The 23,824-nt window shown below is 43.2% G+C and overlaps 1 protein-coding gene across 1 annotated transcript in view; it reads right to left on the reverse strand.

Moving 5' to 3' along the window:
* Positions 1–22,557, reverse strand: part of sim2 (SIM bHLH transcription factor 2) — a 112,008-nt gene extending 89,451 nt beyond the window's left edge. The window contains exon 1 of the mRNA XM_078232020.1: positions 22,383–22,557. Within this exon, the coding sequence (XP_078088146.1) occupies positions 22,383–22,557 (175 nt within the window). The remainder of the gene's footprint in view (positions 1–22,382) is intronic.
* Between the last annotated feature and the right edge of the window lie 1,267 nt (positions 22,558–23,824).

The raw sequence follows: 23,824 nt of genomic DNA on the forward strand, positions 1-23,824 counted from the left end.
GAAGGCGGGTAATTAATTTTGGGAACACTTTAGACATAACGCCGTATAGATTATTGCTCGGAGATAACCTTTGGGTCTTTCCATTACTGGCGCCTAGATTCGGTGTATTTGCCAGTCCAATAATCTAAAATACTTCTCCGGCTAATAAGATTTCAGAATCGACTTGGATGTGAATGGACTCTTAACAATTGACAATGCACTTTGTATGACACTCCGAGCAAGGTGGAATTTTCCACTATTACTGAGTCAGAGATGGTGTGTTCCATGCTGAGGATTGAATCCTGCTGCATTATAACACATGATTTCTCTGCAATCAGCCGCTATGCAAACACGGAGACGCTACTTGATCCCTTGCAGCTCATTTTGCACCGCCAAACATGCAGCATGTTACCAGCAGAATGCAGAACAAAAAAAATATAAAAATAGATACTTTTGACCAATTTCAAACAACAACCCAATCTCGCGTTTCAGCCGAAGGTTATAAATCACTCCTGTATTTTGTATCACCCCTTTTGGAATCAATTCATGAGAACATGAGTAAGCCACTCAGATTCTCAACCCTGTTCTGCCATTCAAATAGATAATGGCTGATCTCCATTTTGATACCATTTGTCCATCTTAGTTATTTTATCCCTTTACACCCTCCTCCAACACAAATCTATCAATGTCAGTTTTGAAATTTTTAATTCACCGAATGTCAACAGTGTTTAGCAGGATACAGTTCCAAATTCCCATTACCCTGTGCATGAAGAAATGCTTCCAGACATCATCTGACAGTCTAGTTTCAATTTTAAGGTTATATTCCATTGTTCTGGAATTTCTCACCAGAGGAATTTATCTCTCTCTACCTATCTATCCTTTATGCAGATGACACATCTCAATTTTAAAGTGCCTTCATCATCTCTTTCTAAGGGTATATAAGCCTAATCCGTGCACGCTGTCTTCATAAATGAACAAGTATCATTCTGGTGAACCTAGGCTGTACGCTCCCCATCATTGAGATGTGGTATATTAACTATTTTGATGGAACCTCACCAGAGCTCTGTGCAACTGTGACATGCCCCCCGTCCATTTTGCATTCCAGTTCTTTCCAGAGAAAGATAAACGTTCCAGCAACCTTTTAAGTTATTTTTTGCACCTGTCTGCTAATCTTCAATGACTTCTGTACTTGGGCCATGGTGTTTTTCTGCTCAGACGTTCCCAACTTCTCAACATTCAGAAATATGTTGGTCCATTCTTGGATTCAAAGTAAATGGACTTATGGGTTGTACCCTCTCTTGTGTGTCTTCACATCTTTCAAACAAAGAACAAAGAACAATACAGCACAGGAACAGGCCCTTCGGCCCTCCAAGCCCGCGCCGCTCCCCGGTCCAGGATTGAATCCTGAATCCCGGATCCCCGCCCAATTTTCCAGCCTATCTACATCCTAATATCCTATCCACCGAGCTGTCCCTCACAGCTACGATGCTTTGTTCATCACAACCTTTCCTGTAATGCAGTGGCCAGAACTGTAGGCAGTAATCTGGATGTGTCATCAGATATACGGCACAGGAAGAGGCCACTAGGACTAAATGCTCCATTTGAGCTTCCTCCCATCTTTCCTCATCTAAATCTATCTATTTTAGCTGCACTCTGAAACAGACCATCAAGGTCTGCAGTGCAACTGAGGAGCCATTATCAAGGCATTCAGCTAGAGTCTGTTATAGACCAGATAGATGAGTGGGGATCTAATTGAAAAATATATAATTCTGACAGGCCTGGCAGACTGGATGCAGAGATATTGTTTCCTCTGGCTGGAGGGTCTAGAACAGGAGATCACAGTCTCAGGATATGAGGAAATAAATAGATTTCTAGTCTCTGAAGTTGTCAGTGAGTATGGGGAGAGCGCTGGTGTATGGCATTGAGATTGAAGATCAGCCATGATCCTGTTGAAGGCTTGAAGGGCCAAGTGGCTCCTATTTTCCCAGGTGACTGCTCAGCCTTATTTTTTCAAATAGACTCAGCATATTCACCCTTTCCTTGCATCATTTCAGCAATGATGTACATTTAGATTGCACCTTTAATGCACTGAAACATCCCAAGTGCTAAACATGAGCACTATGAAACAAATGATGATACTGAGCCACATAAAGAGATATTAGATCTCTGGACTCCACATTCTCCAACCTTATCCTTCAGTTCATTATGGCTCACCTTATCAAAGGCCTTTTGAAAATTCAGATAAATTACATCTACTGTATTACCATTATCTTTATCCACTCTCTCTGTCACCTCCTTCATCACAGCTCAGCTATCAGCTCTGATGAAGGGTCATCCAGACTCAAAATGTTGGCTCTATTCTCTTTCCACAGATGCTGCAGGATCTGCTAACATTTTCCAGCATTTTCTGTTTTTGTTTCAGATTCCAGCATTTGTAGCATTTTGCCTTTGCCCCAGCCTTTCTTTTGACTGATCTACTTGTAAACTATTTTATTATTTTGTTTTATGTTCCTTCATAATTTAGTTTCAGAGTTCCTCCTCGCTTTCCTTTTTAGATATATTTTTTCTTATCTCTTTGTATTTTCTTTGATCCTAAAGTCCTCTGCTGGCTATGCACTTAATTTATGCCACTTTCTTTGCCCCCAGTTGTTCTGTTGTGTTTTTATTCATCCATAGAGTCACCAATGTTGGTTTGTTCTTTTTTTCTCATGTAATACATATTTCTGTTAAACTCCATTTTAAGTATTTCCATTGTTATTCTACACTGCTGCTTGCCAATAGTCTCAACCAGTTTGATTCTCCAAGTTCTGTTCTCTGTTCCTTGAGATAAACTTTTCTCTAACCTATTAACTTGTTTTTTGTCATGCTTATGTCTTTCTCTAATATTATCTTAAAACATATTATATTATGGTCACTATTGCCTAGATATTTCCAATACATACTTTTATTAGCTCTTGCTCATTCCCCATGACTATATCCAATAGCAAATCTTCCCTGGTTGACATTTTAACATATTGTATTACACATTGAAACTTACAGAATACTGAAAGGCCTGGTTAACGTGGATGTGGGGAATAAGTTTCCTTTAGTAGGTGAGACTAGGATCAAAGGCACAGCCTCAGAGAAAAAGGACGACCCTTTAGAGCAGAGATGAGGAGACATTCCTTCAACCAGAGGGTGGTGAATCCATGGAACTTGTTGCCACAGAAGGCTGTGGAGGCCAGGTCACTGAATATATTTAAGACAGAGATAGATAGGTTCTTGATTGGTAAGGGGATCAAAGGTAATGAGGAAAAGGTGGGAGAATGGGGCTGAGAAACTTATCAGTCATGATTGAATGGTGGTGCAGACTCGATGGGCTGAATGGCCTAATTCTGCTCCTATATCTTATGGTCTTACATTGTAGGAACTTGGTTCTGTTATCCCCTTTACTTACTTCTACTCAATTAATATCCAGGAAGCTGAAATCCCCAATGATTTTGGTTCTATGATTTTACTCAATTCCCTAAGCTGACTATAAATTTCCGTCTCCAGCTTCCTTTTGTTGTTCATCGTCTTTAGACTTCACCTATTGGTGTGTTTGATCCTTTATGATCTTTTATTTTTATCCAGATGCATTCTATTTCTGCCTTACTGACTGTTGTGTCAATTTTTACTACTGCCATTGTTATAAATACAGCTAATCCACCGCCCCCACCCTCCACCCCCCTCACTCCACATTTCCCCCTCTATTTTTTCTCGGCTGCAATGTTTAATTCCCAAGCCTGATTTTCCTGCAGCTATGTCTCAGTATCCCCAGCATGTCTGGTTTCTCGAACGCATGATTGCCTCCAACTCCTCTGTTTTATTACCCATACCATGTGCATTACTGTACAGACACGTGAACTAATTTTTAAATGGCACTTCCTCTAACTTTATGTTTCACCATCTTTACAAACTCATGCTCCATAACTCAATTTATTCCCTTGCCACCAATGCAGCCCCATTACTTTATTATTTCCTCTGCTCTCTTTTCTTATTTTGTTTAAGGTTCTTGCTGATGTGCACTGTAAAAGCACCCCTCCCCTTCCACTCGCGAACACACACGCACATATTCACACACACGTATTCACACACATACATACGCACACACACTCACACACCATTCCCTCACACACATATACCCTCACACACACACACATACGCTCACACACGTACATACGCACTCATACACACATACTCGCACAGACATACACACACATACATTCTCTCTCTCTCATACACACATACTTACACAATCTTACTACATTTAAACCTTCACCACCCCTCTTTCCGCTAGGACATGAGTCCCCTCTCGCTTCAAGTGGAGCCCGTCCCATCGGTACAGCTCCTTCCTGTTGCAGAGCTGGTCCCAGTGTCCCACAAAAAGAAACCCCTCTTTCCCCCACCCACCACTTAAATTTTCCTCATGGGTCTGTTCCTATGTCGATTTATACGAAGCTCATAGATTATTGACTTCCAGCTTTTTGATTTGCAGCCTAACTCCTGATGTTCCTTCTGTTTTATCCATCAGAATGCCATATTCGATACATAATACTGGAAACATACATCAGGGTCAGTGGGAAGCAGAGGTTGTAGTACAACTGAGGAAACGTCATCAGCAATCTGACACCCGAGTCCAATCTGCCAATAGTGTAAATACCTTCCTCTGGCGCTAAGCACTGAATTCTAATGCAGAGCAGTACATCAGGAAGCAGGAGCCTGGTAAAGCAAGCCCCATTACCGAGAGCCCCACAATGTCCAGCATCTTTACTTCAGGTCTAGAAACCTTGCCAATGTCCACAGCATTTGCCACTACAATTAGGCAAGCTTGATGCGGGCATGGCGATTCATGAGTGCGGATGTTATCGTGAGAGCATCAAAGTCACATGAACAGGAGCCTAGAAACACATCTGAATGGAGACCAGTATAACTTCTATCCAGTGAATGCAGCTTCCAAAACGTACACTCATCTCAGCCCAGCTAGCATAGATGCATCCATCCAAAACATACATTCTCTCAGACCAGTTGGCATAGGTATATCCATCCATCTATTTCAATGGGATTCCATTCATGAAATGCATTCTCATTAGAAACAACAAAACATATAGATCAGAAACATGAAAATACTCCGTTGGTATAAGAGACATGCAGTCTAGGGTTGAGACGCTAGCATATTGTTTCAGTTTAACTCTGAGGTTTAATGTAAATCTGTTAAACATGTGACGCCTTTGTAATTCTGCCCACACATCCCGTATCCTCTTAACTAAATTCCCTTAAAAGGCTGCTTCAGAATCACCATAACACGTTCCTGTGAATCATCTAACGACATTGTTACACTGTAGTGTTACTGCAACAAGTCACTCGTCAATGTTAATTGAATTCTACATAATTATCAGCAAAATTATTTCAATCTGATTGCTCCAAGACTGGAGTTATACTGCACGCTGCACGATGATCTCAGTGCAGTCCTAGGTCTGCCACTTCTGAAATGACATGTGTCTTTGCATGGTTGTAAATGTCAATATAACTTTTTTTACAGTTTAATTTTAAGTTTATTTATTAATGTCACAAGTAGGCTTACATTAACACTGCAATGAGGTTACTGTGAAAATCCCCTAGTCGCCACACGGAGCCTGTTCGGGTACACTGAGGGAGAATTTAGCGTGGCCAATGCATTGGACCAGCACGTCTTTTGGACTGTGGGAGAAAACTGGAGCACCCAGAGGAAACCCACACAGACATGGGGAGAACGTGCAGACTCCGCACAGACGGTGATCCAAACCCATCGAACACGGGTCCCTGGCGCTATGAGGCAGCAGTGCTAACCATTATGCCACCGTGTAAAGTGAATATAACTGGAACTGGACAGTGAGATGGCAGGAATCAACTACAGTTTAATCCTAGGGTTCTTCTGACAGTTGCCCCCACAATATGTTTTCCTTTCTTTTTAAGGTGCTCTTGAGATAAATGGCCGTATTACCTTTTGCCAAACATTCCGAATTTTTCAATACAAAATGACGCTTCCTCCATATGTAAAAGAGTGGACCTCTCCAAGAATTTTAAAGGAGCTTTCTTTTGGGGATGTTTGTGGGGAGACAGTTGGGGGCGGGGAGGAGGGGGGGGGGAGGGAAAGGTCTTACAACATATGATGCAAGAAAGCTGTAAGTATTTGAGAAACTTAAGGTTTTAATTGTTTCAATTGCTGCTTCGGAACTCGATTAATGTTTTGAATCCAGCCACGCCGAACAACAGTCGAGCTTAATTTTCCCTTTCAACCGCCTCCGTAGCACAACGGTTGAGTATTCGCCCGACTGAATAATTATGTATCATCCCCTTAAGTACTTTCGTACAGATTAACTGCCGCAACAGTTAGTGAGCAAGCGACGACAAAAGAACGCCGAGAAAGAAAGAAACAAGGAAATTTAAGCATTTAGGGTGGATTTTTGTTGTTGTTACTTGAAGTTAATTTAAATTCCAATGGGAAGTTGAGCGCAAGCGTCTGGACAAGACGTCTCAATGGCAATTGAAATAATCTTCCAGAAAAAAATAGAAGCCCACCACGGGTTGAAGGTCTGTATTACCGAGGGGGGCGGTGGGAGATGTATTTCACATGTGGTGAAATTTCACGGGGACATTGCTCCAGCGGTGTGGTGAGAGCGTAACAGCCACCGTCATCGACACACTCCAGGGCTCACAAACTCAAGATCAAACAGCAAGGCCCCCCTCCTTCGCTCTCTAGAACAGGAGTCCCTTAACTAATGCAACCAGCCATCAGTTTCACATTCTAGCCGTAAATTGAAAACTACCAAACAATGCATCTCTGCTCCAGGAGCTGGACACTTGCCAACGGAATGAATTGTTTGAATTGTTTTTCGAATGATTTGCACACAGCCATCCATATGAAGTAACCTATTAATCTCCATATTGCGTTGAACAGGTGTGGGTTACTTCTCAGACCACATCCAGCCGTGAGATCGCCTGACAACTATTTACCTATCTATGTACATATAATATATATAAATCTCAATATGCAGCATGTGCAGGCTGCTCGATTTTAACTGAAGGAATTCAGGTAGGTTCGCAATAAATAGCACATTTTAAGATTAAAAACAGAAAATGCTGGGAAAAACTCAGCAGGCCTGGAAGCAGCTGTGGGGAGAGAAACAGTTAACGTTTCGACTCCAACATTTGGAACAGCAAAGATCCTGCCCCGAAGCTGGATATTCTAGATTTTAAAAAGGGTCCATACAATTTAATGCTATATTTTATATTGTATGTGTTCTGATCATCACAAATATTTTGTTAAGAAAGCAGATATTAAGATTTTTTAAAAAACGTCTGAAGAACATCTTGCCGCAATGGACACAGAGCCAAGTTTCACAAACAGAATTATACAGATGTGTACAGGGAGCGATCGCGGGAGAAGGAATTAGCACAGATAAATTGGAAAGGAAAACGGCCAAGACAGTGGACCAAGGAGGTGAAGCATTCAAGTGTTTAGAATGCAAGCTAAACGAATTCCTACAATTAGGAAAGAATGTGTTCAGAAGAAGGGAGTCCTTCAGAGAACAGAAATATTAAAAAGGCAAATGCCTAATCGACAGCTAATAACTCGAAAACAAATCAGAGTATGGAGAAGAAGCGAAATAAGATTGAGAAGATTGAGAAGGGGATCTGGGTAGCATAAAGTGAAATAATGTAGACAATAACAAAGTAGAAATAAATAATAGTTCATTAGAAAAGACGAAAGAATGAAGGAGGACCCTGGATTTTACGGCCTCGCTCGGGCGGGACCGGAAATTCCCTCCCGAGGTCAACGGTGATTTCCCGTCGTCGTACTCTCGCCCGCGCCGATTTCGTGGCGGGCGAGGTGGTAGAGTTCCGGCAGTCTTACTTTTTACAGAAAGTAATGAGAATGAAACTGTGTAAGGAAGGATGGAGCGGTTAGATGGGGGCGGCTGCAGGTAAAGTGGAGTAGCGCTAAAAGTGTGACGGAACTCAAAGTGGGAAAAGCATGGTGCGTGTGCTGGGGCTTGGGTGGATTGGAGGTCGATGCCAAGCATACATCTCGCAATGCTGAAGGAAGGAAGTCAGGGAGGAAATGGCAGAGGCTCTGGCGGCTATAGATCTATCAGGAGTGTAAGGTTATCAATATACCTTTTATAAAGGGATAGACTTTGCAACATTAAATGGATTCGCCGAAAAGAGGCAAGTCTGTAAAAGCCATAATATAAAACGAAACTCAATCCTCGCCGACGAAACATGGATTGATTCATAGAAACATAGAAATAGGCTATTCGGCAATTCGAGCCCGCTCCGCCATCAAATTCAACATTCTGATCCCGTCTTCCACCTCCCCCCCCCCCCCCCCCGCAAGTATCCCTTTATCCCTATCGCTAATACAGTCTTATAAAAAGGCAAGCTCCCTCTGACAAATTTGCTAGATTTTCTGGGGAAATAACAGAATGTAATAATAAAGAAATAGTGTTGCATGACATGCATTTCGTTTTCAGGAGGCATTTGGATAAGGTGCTGGACAGACAGTTTATTGTAAGTGTTAAAGCACATTATATTGCAATAAATGTGACAGCGTGGATAGAGAGTTGATGGACGAGCAGAATGTGAAGGGGAAGGAAATGATTGCCTTTTGAGGTTGGAGCGATGTGATTCGTGATGTCCACAGGATCAAAGTTAGGGCTAATGTTTTCTTGCTATATAGTTTTTACTTGGACACATCAACATGTGCTGATGACAGAAATAAGAAGTGCAGTTAACTGTAAAAAACGGTTGTAAGCGACTTAAAGTTTATTTATTTGTCACAAGTAAGGCTTACATTAACACTGCAGTGACGTTACTGTGAAATTCCCCTAGTCGCCACAGTCAGGCGCCTGTTCGGGTCAATGTACCTAACCAGCACGTCTTTCAGACTGTGGGAGAAAACAGGAGCACCCGGAGGGGACCCACACAGACACGGGGAGAACGTGCAAACTCCACACAGACAGTGATCCAAGCCGGGAATCGAACCCGATTCCATGGCGTTATGAGGCAAAGTGCTAACCATTGTACCACCGCCACCCATTCAGGACTTCATGAAGCAGGGCTAATAGATTGAGCCAATAAATGTCAAATGGGATTCAGTGTAGAGAAATTAAGGTGATACTTTGTGGAAGAACAAATTGGTGAAGTTTTAAGTTTAAAACATTGGATATAGAGGCAGATTTGATACCAATCTTTATTCAAATCAATGCTCATTCATAGACCACCGTGTCCACTTTGGCTACTTAACGCTTGGAAATATATTTAAAGCAAAGGCCATGTCCAGAAGTGATTCACTAAAACTTTATTTGTGAGGAGAGAAGGAACACTTTGCATTGCAAAAGGAGGTAAAAGTAGGTATTCAAACATTTTAAGTGGTTGTTCAGAATGAGAGAATCCCACTCTATTGGTTGATAACTTTAAATCTTTAACGTTTTCAAGCATCTGCGTGGGTATCCTCCGGGTGCACCAGTTTCCTCCCACAGTCCAAATATGTGCGGGTTAGGTTGATTGGCCAAGTTAAAAATTGCCCCTTAGAGTCCTGGGATGTGTAGGTTAGAGGGATTAGCGGGTAAATATGTGGGGGTAGGGCCTGGGTGGGATTGTGGTCGGTGCAGACTCGATGGGCCGAATGGCCTCCTTCTGCACTGTAGGGTTTCTATGATGTGTAGGCTAGAGGAATTGGCCATTCTGGACTGCTCCTTGGTGTCTAAACGATGTTCAGGTTAGAAGGATTAGCGGGGTAAATATGTAGAGTTATGGGGATGAGATGAGCCTGGATGGAATGCCCTATACGAGGTTCGGGGCAGAGTTGATGGCCCGAATGGCCTCCTTCTGCACTGTAGGAATTCTAAATCATCATTGAAAAAGCAAAGAAGACAGTTATTAGTGGGGCAAAGATGTCAGAAGTGAAATGCTCCCTAAGCAACCAATGGTTGAAGCAGAATCTCTAATAGCTTTGAAAAAGGAAGTGAACAAACGATTTAAATTAATTCTAAAAGGTATGGGTAAAGGACAGAGGAATTGAACTAAGTGGATCCACTTTTTCCGTGAACCCGCGTGGGCGTCATGTGCTGAATGACTTCCTTCTTTTCTTTTAAATTCCAAGCTTGGATCCTGCAGAACCAAAGCTTTGCAGCGACATATTTTGAGTATCCTCATCGTAGAGCAAATATTATTTGAACTCAAGTTCATTAAAAATGAAATTTGACTCTGGGAGCTGGAGGTCCACGGATGGGTGCTTTTGTAAGGCTGGAGTGATATCCTTACAGGGGGCCTCCCAATGGAAACCCCGTTCCAAAATGCTGCGCCTGATTACTTAAGCCATCGGAAAACTTGGAAGTTTAAGAGGCAAGTCGATATGTAAAAGGAACTTTGGCAGGTGCAAGCATCTTTCTTTACTTTGAATAACCACCCTGCAGCTAAATCTCTGCTGTTTCTGTTGGAATCATACTTCCTTACGAGAGGGACAGGTCTCGTTTTAAAGCGGCCTCACCGGTTAAAAAATTCTAAATAATTCCTTGATTTTATACATTAGTCTGCGTCACCTTCGCATTGAATCATAGAAACCCTACAGTGCAGAAGGAGGCCATTCGGCCCATCGAGTCTGCACCTACCACAATCCCACCCAGGCCCTACCCCCATATCCCTACATATTTACCCGCTAATCCCTCTAACCTCCGCATCTCAGGACTCTAAGGGGCAATTTTTAGCATGGCCAATCAACCTAACCCGCACATCTTTTGGACTGTGGGAGGAAACTGGAGCACCCAGAGGAATCCCACGCAGACACGAGCAGAACGTGCAAACTCCACACAGACAGTGACCCAAGCCGGGAATCGAACCCAGGTCCCTGGAGCTGTGAAGCAGCAGTGCTAACCACTCTGCTACCATGCCGTTTTGTTCCTTAATCTTAAATTCCAATACAAATTTCTCTCCAACAAAGTATGCACATTCCTTAATATTTGTTGATTTTGTAAGATAAATTTTAAAACGCGTTAGGTTTCGGCCATTCAATCGATTGCCAGATTCGGATTCTCCCCCCTCCTCCACCCCCGCCCGTCCGCCACCCTGGAACTTGAAAAGGTCCTTAATACGATTTATTCTCTCCTAATACAAATAGTGGGTTGTATAGGGTAACCTGTGTTATGTTAGTACCTCTATCGAGGTTAGAGTTTCTCTATTGATGTTAAATGCGTTGCAGACAAGGGACCGGGGAAAAATTCGTTAAATCGGTCAACACAAATGAAGTGGAAAATCTGAGGGAGGCACATAGACTTCATAAAGACCGGCTGGAGAAGGCCTAAACCCCATTGCAGTGCAATAGCGAAGGCGGTATGCTGAATGTCACCTGTGATAGGATAGTAAATCTCTCGTGGTTAGGTATTATGACCAAGATTGATGGATTAATGGAAACCTATCGAGATACTCTTACTGAATTAAACATGGGAATTATGATGAAAGGATTGTTTGGGGAAGAAATCCAGAGAAAAATAAAGTCTAGGCTCCTGTTACACCGGGCCGCTATTAAGAATACCCCCTCCCATCGACCCCCAGATGCTGAGAAGTGCCCGCCTTGTGATAAGCAGCCTTCTGTCATTATCTTGACATGTTCGAATTGGTACCAAATCCCTCTGTCCTTCACTCAGTAATGAAGTCCAATATCTAATCTGGCCATTTTCAGCATTCATTGCACCTCTCGGCATTATTACAAATTATTGGATGGGGCAGAGCTAAGCGCAGTACAAATAGAGTGAACCAATATTTCAAAGGGACCTTTCAGACAACATGTGTGAATATGTAAAAGGTTATCGCTGATATATTGATGGGCTGTAAAAGAATAAATGGCCGTATAGAATACTCAATCCATGTGTGTGTACAGCAATTGTTTATCTCAGGCCAGTCACTAATCTTATGCAAACACACATCTTGCACCAACTTGTGATATAACCTCGAAAATGTGTTGCTGAGGACCTGTGCGTTTCAAACGCGGTCATTCATGAATGTGTTATATTTTCTGTTTCTACGCTTACTTCCTCTTTTTTCACTTTCCAAGGGTCAAAAGGCCAGGGTGAGGGTTTTTTCCCCTCTGTTTTCCAAGCTCTGCTTCCCTCTGAGTTTCTGTCCGAAGGTACGAGGTCCGCGGGTTCTGTCTGTTCACCGTCCCGGTAACAGCTAAAAGGTCGATACAAAGCGGGAGGGAAAGTGCTGCACTATTAAACCTGCCCCTTACCTCACGCTCATCGGCTATGACAATATAATTCCAAGGAAAAGCAACAGATCCGACATTTCCTTATATTTTCTCTGAAAACATCCGAACGGTCACATGTGACACGCGCTGTGAGAAGTGTCCATCGAAAATTTTTTAAAATGTGGATTAGGAAATGCGCCACTTGGGCCTTTATGCTGTTACACTGTTTTCCCAGAGTTTGCTATCGGAGAGGGTGGCCTGTGTTTTAGCTGCTATGTTAGTGCGGGTGGATAATAGCAACACTAAGTGAGGGAGCCCTCATTGAAGTCTCCTTAGTTTCAAGCTCCGATAAGTGAGCGAAAGTCTTTCCCAGTGGCGTTGTGTGCACCCTCTCCGGCTGCCTGCTCGAGTTTGTTAAACATTGATGCTGTCTAAAAGGAGCGGATAGAGATTTATTTATATAGTGTGGGTGTCATGTGGCTGACTACCGTCTGTCTGCCCCCCTCGTCCCTCACACCTTCCCCTTCCCTGATATAAACAGAAAGGTGCTCCCGTCCACAACATTTCAGGGGCACTTGAGTTGTGAGTCTTTGGACAGGGTTTGTCGAGACTGGTGTACTTACAGTACCAATCCAGATTTTAATAAGTTTAAAAATCGCACATTTGCTAGCACGCACACACACAGAGTGTTCTACTGTTAATTAGATCATAGAATCCTACAGTGCAGAAGGAGGTAATTCAGCCCATCGAGTGAGTCTGCACCGACCACAATCCCATCCAGGCTCAGTCCCTATGACCCCATGCATTTACCCTAGCTAGTCCCCCTGACACTAAGGGGCAATTTAGCATGGCCAATCCTCCTAACCCACACATCTTTGGACTGTGGGTGGAAACTGGGGCACCCGGAGGAAACCCACACAGACACGGGGAGAATGTGCAAACTCCACGCAGTCAGTGACCCGAGCCGGGAATCGAGCCCGGGTCCCTGACTCTGTGAGGCAGCAGTGCTGACCACTGTGCCACCGTGCCGCCCGAAATTCAATCACTCACTTTCCAGACAGTAACTAGGCACTGTTTCTAGTGCAACGCGAAATGTGTAATCTGAAAGACACACACACAGCCTTCGGTGGATAAATAAAACCATCGACCTGAAATGTTAACTCAGTTTCTCTCTCCACAGGTGCTGTCTGACCCGCTGAGTGTTTCCTCCAGCATCTGTACTTCCAACATTTGTATTTCCCTTTGTATTTCTCGTGTTACACTATTCGGAACCCCCCCGTTGCTTCCCCACTGTTAAACATTAACCAGCGCCGAATAAAACAATTTTTCTCTAATGTGGACTTTGCATTCAAATAATGAATCGGGGTGATGTTTCTGATGTAACTCACTCACAGGCACTCAGAACCTTAATCTCACTGTTTCCATGTGCAAACATTCTCCCTAGTTGCGAGTGTGGCTGTCCTTGGTTTAATCGCTAACTCTCCTACCCAGATTTGTCATTTAGTTTGAGCGAAGCATATTTAAAAACGGATTCCGGTCTCTCATTGCGTGGCCGCTTTACAGTATCGGGGTTTTTTACTGTTCAATGGCACCTTGCCATTTATTCCTGCCGAATTGAAACCAAACACATGGGATTCATCACGGGGCACATCCGGAACATTCCAGTAAAGTCTCACAACGTGACAAAAACACAACACGCCTCTGTACACCCCCTTCACACCCATGGCGACATCAATTAGAAACACGCCGACAGCTAATTCGGATCACGAAGCCATCATGAAAAGTTAACAATGAGAATGGCGAATACAAAATAGACCAGCCGACCGGGTGCATTTCAAGCAGTTTGTTTCAGCTTACACTGTTTTGTCTGGTTTGTACAGTTCTGTGCATTTAACCCTATCGGTACCATACCATTGCCCTCTGTACACTCTTAAGTTTAAGTTTACTGATTAGTTTCACAAGTAGGCTTACATTAACACTGCAATGAAGTTACTGTGAAAATCCCCCAGAGACTTGGCGTCTCTATCATATTAAACAAGATTAAACAACTTTCTGAGCGCCCATTAACTTAATATTATCCAAGGGTTGGTGTTAAAATGTGTAAACATGTTCATGTGTTGCAGTCTCTGGAGAGAGATTAGGCAGAGTACAACTAAATACATATTTGGAGGGCAACTATTCCAGGAAATGTATCCCCACTGCGTGACTCATCCTCAAGAAAGATCCTTTTTTTTATAATCCTTCAGCAAGCGGGATTATATTATCTGACATTGATTGCATAATATAGTAATCACTTCAAATCATACCAGCGACAATGTGAAGCCGTTGCTATTGAAAGTTCGCGAAAGCAAACTTCATAATAAATATTTTTTCCCGGAGGGCAGTCGCTTTATAATTCCTCGTTATAAAATCTGTACAGTATAATCCTAATACCGAATGTGCTTTCGAGGAGCACCCTTTCACCACGAACCAGGAGGCGTCCTTTCTGCTAGTCCCCTGAAATCCGGATTCATAAAAACTACCAAAGGGAACAAAATGCAAAATAATTACTTTTTTTCCACCCTCTCTGAAAGCATAGTCACCTTCTGAATCCAAGGACTGCATTGATTGATGTCTTAATGAATAGGGCCAGAGTGAAGTCGCGCGTCGATTCCTGTACACTCATTCGTATCAATGTAAACATAGCAATCCTCTCCAATTTGCCTTGCAGCCATTTCACATAATTAATTGCAAAAGCACCTAAAACGGTTGGCAGATTTATCACTCAGTTTAGCTCGGTTTTATACAGCATGCATTGTTTACAGCGCGGTGGCACAGTGGTTAGCTCTGCTGTCTCACAGTGCTAGGGACCTGGGTTCAATTTCGGGCTTGGGTGACTGTCTCTCCGTGACACTCCCCGTGTCAGTGTGGATTTCTTCTAGGTGCTCAGGTTTTATCCCACAGTCCGAAAGAGTGCTGGTTAGGTGCATTGGCCGTGCTAAATTCTCCCTCAGTGTACCCGAGGAGGCGCCGGAGTGTGGCGACTAGGGTACTTTCACAGTAACTTTATTGCAGTGTTAATGTAAGCCTAATAAATAAACTTTAACTTATAGGTGTAGAATGTGTATTCCCTAATTAACTAGTGGCTGTGCCTTAGAAAGAATACAATGATTATAATGATTTACTTTGTGTATACAGTACCCATTTAACATTCATTTTTATGCCATGCACAATAAGTGTTGCAACACTGATCGACTTCAATGACAAGAAATTAATTGTCGGCAAACTTTATCACAAAACTAAAAATGCAGTAGCAATTTAAAACAAAAACCTCATTGAATTTTGATTGTGTTATAACTGCACTTGTATGCGTTTCAGTTCATTATTCTTAAGCAATACGTATTTCAGCCTCAATAATTTTAACATTACATGCTGCACCCTCTCCTTTACTTCTCTATGAATTGTATGCTTTGTATAGCGCGCAAGAAACAATACTTTTCACTGTATACTAATATATGTAATAAATCAAATCAAATCAAAATGAACTACACTTTATCTATCATTTGGATTGTGATTTATCTATATATATATGGGAATGCGTGTGTTGTGTGCAGCCCGTCCTATGCCTGTTTACTATGTACAATATAATGAACATGACTGATTGCTCGTGTGTTTGAATTTAAATACATATACACATCTACTTGCGCTTGTGTTTATGTCTTCACACATTGGTGCATTGGGGCATGCACACCAGTATGTAAATACATTTCCGCATGTAAAAACGAGTTTGTATTGAAACAATTCTATATTTAAAAGGCATTTGGACAGGCACACGGATAGGAAATGTTTAGAGGGATATGGGCCAAATGCAGGCAAGTGGGCTTAGTTTAGATGGTTGGCATTGACGAGTTTGGGCCGAAGGACCTGTCTCCGTGCTGTTGATTCTATGACTCTAACCGTTTCCAGGTTGTCCCAAATCCAAATCTCAGTCGATTAAGTAAATTTGAATTGTAGGGACTGTTGTAACGTAATGTAACTGCATAACAAGGTCTCACAGACCGCAATAAGGCAATGACCATTCCATCTATTTTATCATAGAATCCATGCAGTGCAGAAAAAGGCCATTCGGTCCATCGAGCCTGCACTGACTCTCCGAAAGAGCATTTTACCCAGATCCCCGCCCTATGCATTTATCATGGCTAATCCGCCTAACCTACGCGTCTTTGGACACTACGGGACAACTTAGCAGAACCAATCCACCCAACCTGCGCATCTTTGGCAACTTTTTAGCAATGTTAGTTGAGGGATAGATATTGGCCATGACAGTCGGGAGAACTTCCCTGCTCTTCGAATAGTTCCATAGGATCTTTCACAGCCACCTGAACTGACACAAAGGCCTCCGTTCTCCACCCTAACCGAAAGACGGCAGTTTCCATTGTGCAGCACTCCCTCAGTATTGCACTGGAGATTAAGCATAGAACAAACCCTGAGACAGGTTTGAACACCCAATCCTTGAATTGAGAGGCGTGAGTAGCACCACTGTGTCAAAGCTGACACCCTGGTATAATCACGACAATATCAATGATTTGCAAATATCGGAGGCTGTTTTGATGAGTTTATGTTTAGCATGGTTTGTGCTATTTGGTTCACTTATATGTAACATCGGGAAGCTAGGGTGCCAATGGATAACACTGCGTTCAATACATTCTCACTGTAGCTGCAGTCTTATCGTTTACATACATAGGTCCAATCCCTTCCTTGCTGCAATTTCTAGAGGTTTAGACAGCGGGGGAGATCGCCTCCTTGATAACAATAAGGGTGCATTTACATTGCACTGTACACTAATGCTAAACCTGAATGTAACTCGAATGCAGTGTCAAATCTGACTTAGCCCGCCTCCAGGGCACAATTAAAATTGCTTAACCTTCACTTAAATAGTTAATATTTACGTTTTTAAGAGTTGGGAGGAGTTCTGGGCAGGACAATTATGATTCCAGCCACGCCGACGCAGTCAATGCAAGCAGAGTCTTTATTAATCGAATGAATTTAAACTGCATCCATTGTCCTCACTCGAAGCTGCACCCAAGGAAATTCGATTTTTATAAAGACAAGTGCGTGAGCATCTCAGACGGGGACTGCAGTTATACTCCGCTTGGTGCCAAATTCAAACAGCGAACAAGGTCCTCCCGGCTCTGACTTGGTTTAAGCGCAGCAGAAAATCAAATGGGGCCTTTTGAATATCCAATAATACGGAATGAGGGATAGCTGAAATTGCTTTAGCGCGGACTGGAATATAACAGTATCACTGGTCTTCCTATCAATCCGGAAGAGTGAGATTATGCAATACTAGCAAATATTTAGTATAACTGGGACCCCAATCTTTTTTTAAAAAAAACTTTCATCTGTGTCAAAATAACAGTCCATTTTGAGGCCTTCCCACTTTACAAAGCCTAATGCATGTACAAGTAATAATGTATCTTATCTAGAAACATAGAAACATGGAAGATAGGAGTAGGAGGAGGCCCTTTGGCCCTCTGAGCCCGCTCCGCCATTCATTATGGCTGATCGCCCAACTCAATAGCCTAACCCTGCTTTCTCCCCATAGCCTTGGATCCCATTCGCCCCAAGTGCTGTAGAATCTTTATTCGATAATATAAGAATCTACGCTATGACCGATGATACATGTAGTAATCGCTGGGTTATGGGTGAGTGGAGGTTGTTAGCTGCAATTTCATTACAGCTCCATCAACCGCCTCACAACAGCGCACCCGACCCCAGAAAGAGTGGGGATTTCGAGGTGCTACTGGAAGGAGCGCCCAAATGACTAGTTTAATCCACACCACCCTCGCTTGCACGTTTATTGTAATGGTGCCCACGCGGTGTTTGGCAGGAGGGCACGGGCATTCTAGCGAGCAGCCTGCAAGTAGCCGAGGCCGGGACTGGAGTCGGATCCCCACCATCCCTAATCCACCATCTGAGAAATTCAATTGGGAGCTAATTTCACATGCACACCACTGGAATAGCCATTGTTTTTGACAATAAGTGTTCACTTTGCTTCTAAGGTTATAAGGAGAGAAAAGAACGCTTCAAGGCATGGAACTATGTTGAAAGAAATCTGCTCTCATGCTTCATTGCAATGCAAACATCCTTTCAAAATAAATCTGCTTAGATCTGTCATAAACTCGAGTTACTATTTGAACAGAAGGGGAAAGAAGGCAAGGATCTGGTCGGAGCAGATGTTTCGTTTCGCCACCAATAACATGAAGTGCTTTGGAAGAATGTTTTAGCTGATGTTTGCATTTTCTGATCCCAGCTGGTTGTCCGGGCGGCGGTACAACTTGCAAAATATACTGATTCACCCAGAGCTCCCATTTAGTTCCGCCTTGTGGTGTGCAGTTTATATATGACAGACGTTTTTGTTTTAAATCTGGCCTATCTCTGCGAATATATATTTAATATAGCTGCTAAATGTGTTCACCAGTCATTGCACGGTGCTATTTCGCAGTGAAGCTACTTCAGACAGCGGCACATTCATCTTAAAACAAGAGACTCGATTTCTCGTTGTTGTGTCCTCCAGTTGTTGTAAGATCTCCCTTGTCCTCTTTAAATTGCAAATCAGTTCATGTGCCAATTTGAAATGGGTGGAACTGCTGCTCATCTTTGGGTAATAGTATGGTGTGTGTGTGTGTGTCGGGGGGGGGGGGGCGTGGAATAACGGAGGTGAGTTTGAATGCCGATCTGTGGATCCGTTCACACACCTCACACGGTAAACCCCGATCCCAGCGATTTAAACAGACCCGTTACTGGCAATGTCGTGCGAGAAATGCCTTAACAAAGGACTGCATCAATAGCAGACCGCTGCTCTGACCTCCAGCGTCTTACTGATGCCCCTGGTCACCTTTGATTTAGTAATTGTCCCTCTGCCAATTTAGCCACAGATATCCGTACACATTTCATGGAATGTGAGGGATAAAATGAGAGCCACACGATGCTGAAATATCTCCGACATGAGCAGCCGAGCTGAAATGAAAAGCCATATTTTTATCCCGTGTTTAGACATTGTATCTGCTCTGCGTTGTGTTCCTATTATAGTTTTTTTTCGCCGCATCTACCATGACACTCTCCAGTCTACTGCTCCACAAGAAAGAAACGACACGTATGGTCCAGATTATGAGGGGAAAAAAAGCTATCAGATTCTCCCCTTAAAGGGGTACATTGCAAGGGACATTTCAGATTATTTAAAGCTGCATAAAGGGATATTGTTAGAAGCCGTGTATACAGCCTCCAATTCAAACAAAAACGAACAGCTTTTTAAATCTTTTATTCAATCCTTCTATATAATGGAAACCAATGGTACCCTAATAACATTTAAATATTTATCACATTTAGTGAGATGATTAATAGGTGGGTTACACCTGTACTTGTAAACACTTTGTACAATCTTTTAGGAAACCGGATTCAATCTCTCTTTCTCTCTCTCTACCTTCGCGCAAAATATGGCATTACTGTCAACGCCAATGTGATCTGAATAATCCCGCTAAAATTCTTTGGCAGGATGTGAGCGTCGCTGGCTAAGATTTGTTGCCCATTTCTAATTGCCCTTAAACATGGGGAAACGGTGTGTGTAAACGCGCCCAATTGAGATGCTGCACATGCAGTTACCCGGGCAGTGAGTCTGAATCCACCCCCACCCCCCCACCCACCCCCGCCCCCCTTGAAAGGCAAGTGATGATTTAATTCGGCAGGGGAGAAACACGGCGTGGTTTCAGTGAAACCGTGTTACAAAACACATTCGAATGTATAATTGTGCCGTTTTCTAACGTTGAGCAAGAACAGGTACGTCCATACAACTTTAGTTCCAATTACTCAACAAATGCCGCTTTTATATATTTAAGGCTTTCTGAGAACAATGTCAGCTTTTACAGCTTTTAACAACGCGTAATATATCATTTAGATGAAATAATTATCCCCCCCCCAAAAAATTTGGGATTCCCTAAAATATTGTGGCCAACTTTAAAGACGTGTGGTGTCCGCTCCCCCCGCCCCCCTCCCCCACCCCCCGCCCCCCTCCCCCACCCCCCGACACAAAAAAAGATCATTGCAAAATGGGATCAGAATAATGATTCCTTCTGTCGGTGTTCCAGTGTGGTGGAAAGACCCCCAATTTCTATTGTACAGCTGAAATGACGACTGGGTTATTACCACTGCTTGGTCCAGTGCATCCTGTCGTATGCAAGCCTTTATTTCACACTGCAGCATAGATCAGGGAGCGGGGACGTGTCAGTTTATTTAGTTTTTCATCGAACATTAACCAGGATTTAATGAAAAATTTAGGGCGCGGGATTTTATTGCGTTGTCCATGTACACAATGCCTCGGTAACAAATCACCACCTGATTCTAGCTGAGATTAGCCGTATTCGACCTGTGGTTCCTATGCATTGAAACACGTCAGGCCACTACATTATAACTTGGCAATTCTAATTGTATAATTCTAATGACATACGGTTGTATCTGAGGGCAGACCTGATGGCTGTACAAGGCCATTTTAATTGTAGTTTAATCCGCAATTTCACCCTATTTGGTGCTGTGGAGAAATAGTGGTTCTATTTACGAATGGATGAGACCTGATTAATTTTGCGATGTATAAGTTGCACAATATTTAATAATCGACGGATTTCCTCCTCTTTACGAAAATACCAGTGGAAAAAAAATAATATTTCTCGATAACTAGTATTTTCCGTTAAAACACTTTAACAAACTGGCTGCAATAATGCTCTACCCCACCTCCCCTCCGGACAGAATGCTGTCCCCAGGATCAGTTTGAAAACATGTCCCCTTTAAGGACGGTTTCCTTACTGTAACTGCACCTGCATGGGGTTGATATGGGGCATTACTGCTCATACAATGCGGCGCCCACCACTGTAGGCCTGCTTAATGGTCTGCTGTGGGCTTTGCAAAGGATTGCGCTGCTCGCTCTGTCTCACATCCTCAGAAATGCTTTCAGGAATCACCTGTTTATGACTCACGTGTATTCTTATATAATTCTTTCGTAAATACACTTAGGGACCAAAGCAAATGCAGTAGAGCAGGCTAAAGGGGCCGAACGGCCTAGTTAGCTTCTCTCTCTAGTGTCTCTGTATTATATATGTAAACCTTTTGTTCACATAGCTTTTAAAGTGTAGGCCCTAAACACCAAATTTTGAGAGTAAAGTTATTATATATGGATTATTTCTGGAATAAATGAAAATACAGTTTTGGAGAATGTTTTTAGTTACAAATATTTAGTTACGAAATATGATTTTTCCGGATAAGGACACACACACACACGCAAAGCACCGGTGAACCAGTTATCAGGAATAATTTTGCCTTCACTAGCGGCCCATCACACCAGTGAAAACCCCAAACAACTCGACACTATAACCCGAGATTCTGACTGGTAGGGAGATGTTCTGAAAGCCTTGCACCTTTCTCTGCTTCTGCACATTCGTACGTGACTGTTAGCCACCTAGTCGGAAAATTGCTCCAAGTCCCATTTTAACTGAATAAACGCCGCATTCGCTCACAGAAGCAAAACAAAATCAGGGCGAGAGCGAGGAATAATTTTAGAAACGATGGGTTCAACACAATAATTACTAACACATCATTGGGTAATCAAATTAATTAGCGAAACGGTGTAGGGAACTTTGAAAATTCTACATGGCATTACTCACGCACCCTCAATACATGTTATACATCTAGAAAGTGTGTGGATACGTTACAAGATCAGAATCAAATTCGGCAGGACGTGCAGAAAACTTAACGTGAATTTTAAGTGGAGAATGATTCCTAATGCATGACATTTAGGGTGATATAATGGCAATGCCGGAGATCTAAGTAGAAAAGCCCCAATGTTTCATAAGTTATCCTTTAAAAAATATTAATTCAGGCAGATTTCTCTTCCTAATACTCTACAGTTTAGCTATTCTTCGAAGGTTAAAAAAACGTTCAACTTTCGCTGAAAAGGGAACTTTTGGAACAGTGAGCTGTAAAAGAGAGTTACTATTGGGGCAAGGATTCTGGGTTCAAACGGGAAAAGGCGTTTGAAAGAATGATTGAATGATAGGACATCGAGCAAGGCAGAATTCCCCCGATTTGGGAGAAAACGGCTTCTCTCGATGTTCTTCCGGCTGCTGCTTACCCTCAGGAAATACAGCCCTCATCTTGAGATAGCTGGTCGTCAGTCTGATGATTGAGGCTTTGTCCAACTGGGAGGTGATGGCCGAGGGTAAAGGCAGCAACTTAGCCAGCTCGTAAAATTCCCCATTTTCCTTTTCTCTCCTCGTCTTCGCGGCATTTTTGGACTTTTCCTTCATCTCGCCTATTGTACTGGAGTGTTACTGACATAATAAATACACTTTCTCCGTAGCCCCGAAAACATTCGTTTATATATTATTTTTTGAACTTATTTTCTTTCTCTCCCTCTGTCAATGCAACAGCCAGAAATATCACTTAAGCCTTTTAAAAGGTCCAGATAAATGGTGGCTCTTCCAGCTCTGTACACTTCTCGTGTAATGTGAATATGATGAGACGGGGAGGACTGTAGCTTTCACTAGCTGCTTCTCCGCAGCACCTCAGTGTTCGCCCTCCAGGCTCGCTTTGCGGGCTAGATCCCTGTGAAATTGCTGTGTTAACTTCACACTCAGGTTCTGCCAATGGTGACTTGCCTCCTTCCCCCTCCCTCCCTCTTCCCCCCCCCCTTCCTTTTCTTCTAGTTGCCGCTGCCTTAATCGGCGATTTCCTCCCCCTCTTGTCTCTTATTCAACCTGTCCTCCCTGTTCCCCGCGGCAGAAGTTGAGGGCGAGTCCCCGGTAACTCTCTCCTCACTTTGGGGCTGGCGGTTCGCAAGGGCGAGTCGCCCCAAGCCGTTTCGGTACCTCCTACCATGGACACAGGAGGAAGACGGAAACGTTCAAGAGGTAAGCTTTCGATTCAGGTCAGATCCCAGACTGGACTCCCCTTGTCTCCCGTCACCATTGCCAGGTTCCTACTTCCTACTGCGTAACACGCGGATGATGTTGCCTCAGTGTTATTGTGCTGGCTGGCTGGGTGAGTGAGTGGGTGGGTACTCTGGTTGTGCGATGCTCTTCCTCCGTTCTATTTGCCTCAATTATTCCACCTCCTTTCAGTTGTGACCCCCCCCCCCCCCTCATCATCTCCCGGTCATATTGCTGTGTGTGGGATCCCCCGAGGGTCCAGACCAGCGTCCCAGGCTGTGATGACACTGCCTACGTTTCCTCATTACCCTGTGCCACAAGCACACCGGCTTTGTTCGAGGTTTCTGTCACCGGCTGGGAGCTCCTGGTTAAGTTTGCATGCCCCTATTTTGACCTGAGATTCACAGCGTGCTATCCATCCAGCTCAGACAGAAGCTGTTCCCCATTCTCTCGTGTGCCAGTAGCGGGCCTGCTCTCTCACTCAGTCCCGGGTTAGGCAGACACACTCCTGTTCGCACTCTCTGGACATTTACATTACAAGTGGACGCTGTCCTTGCTGTCCCTGTCACCATTTCATTCCAGAGTTTCGCAAGTGTGTACTTGTGTTTAAGAAAGGGAATTAGAACAATCCCCTGACTCAGTAGAT

This window comes from Mustelus asterias, chromosome 17 (genome assembly GCF_964213995.1).
Source record: "Mustelus asterias chromosome 17, sMusAst1.hap1.1, whole genome shotgun sequence".
NCBI lineage: Eukaryota > Metazoa > Chordata > Chondrichthyes > Carcharhiniformes > Triakidae > Mustelus > Mustelus asterias.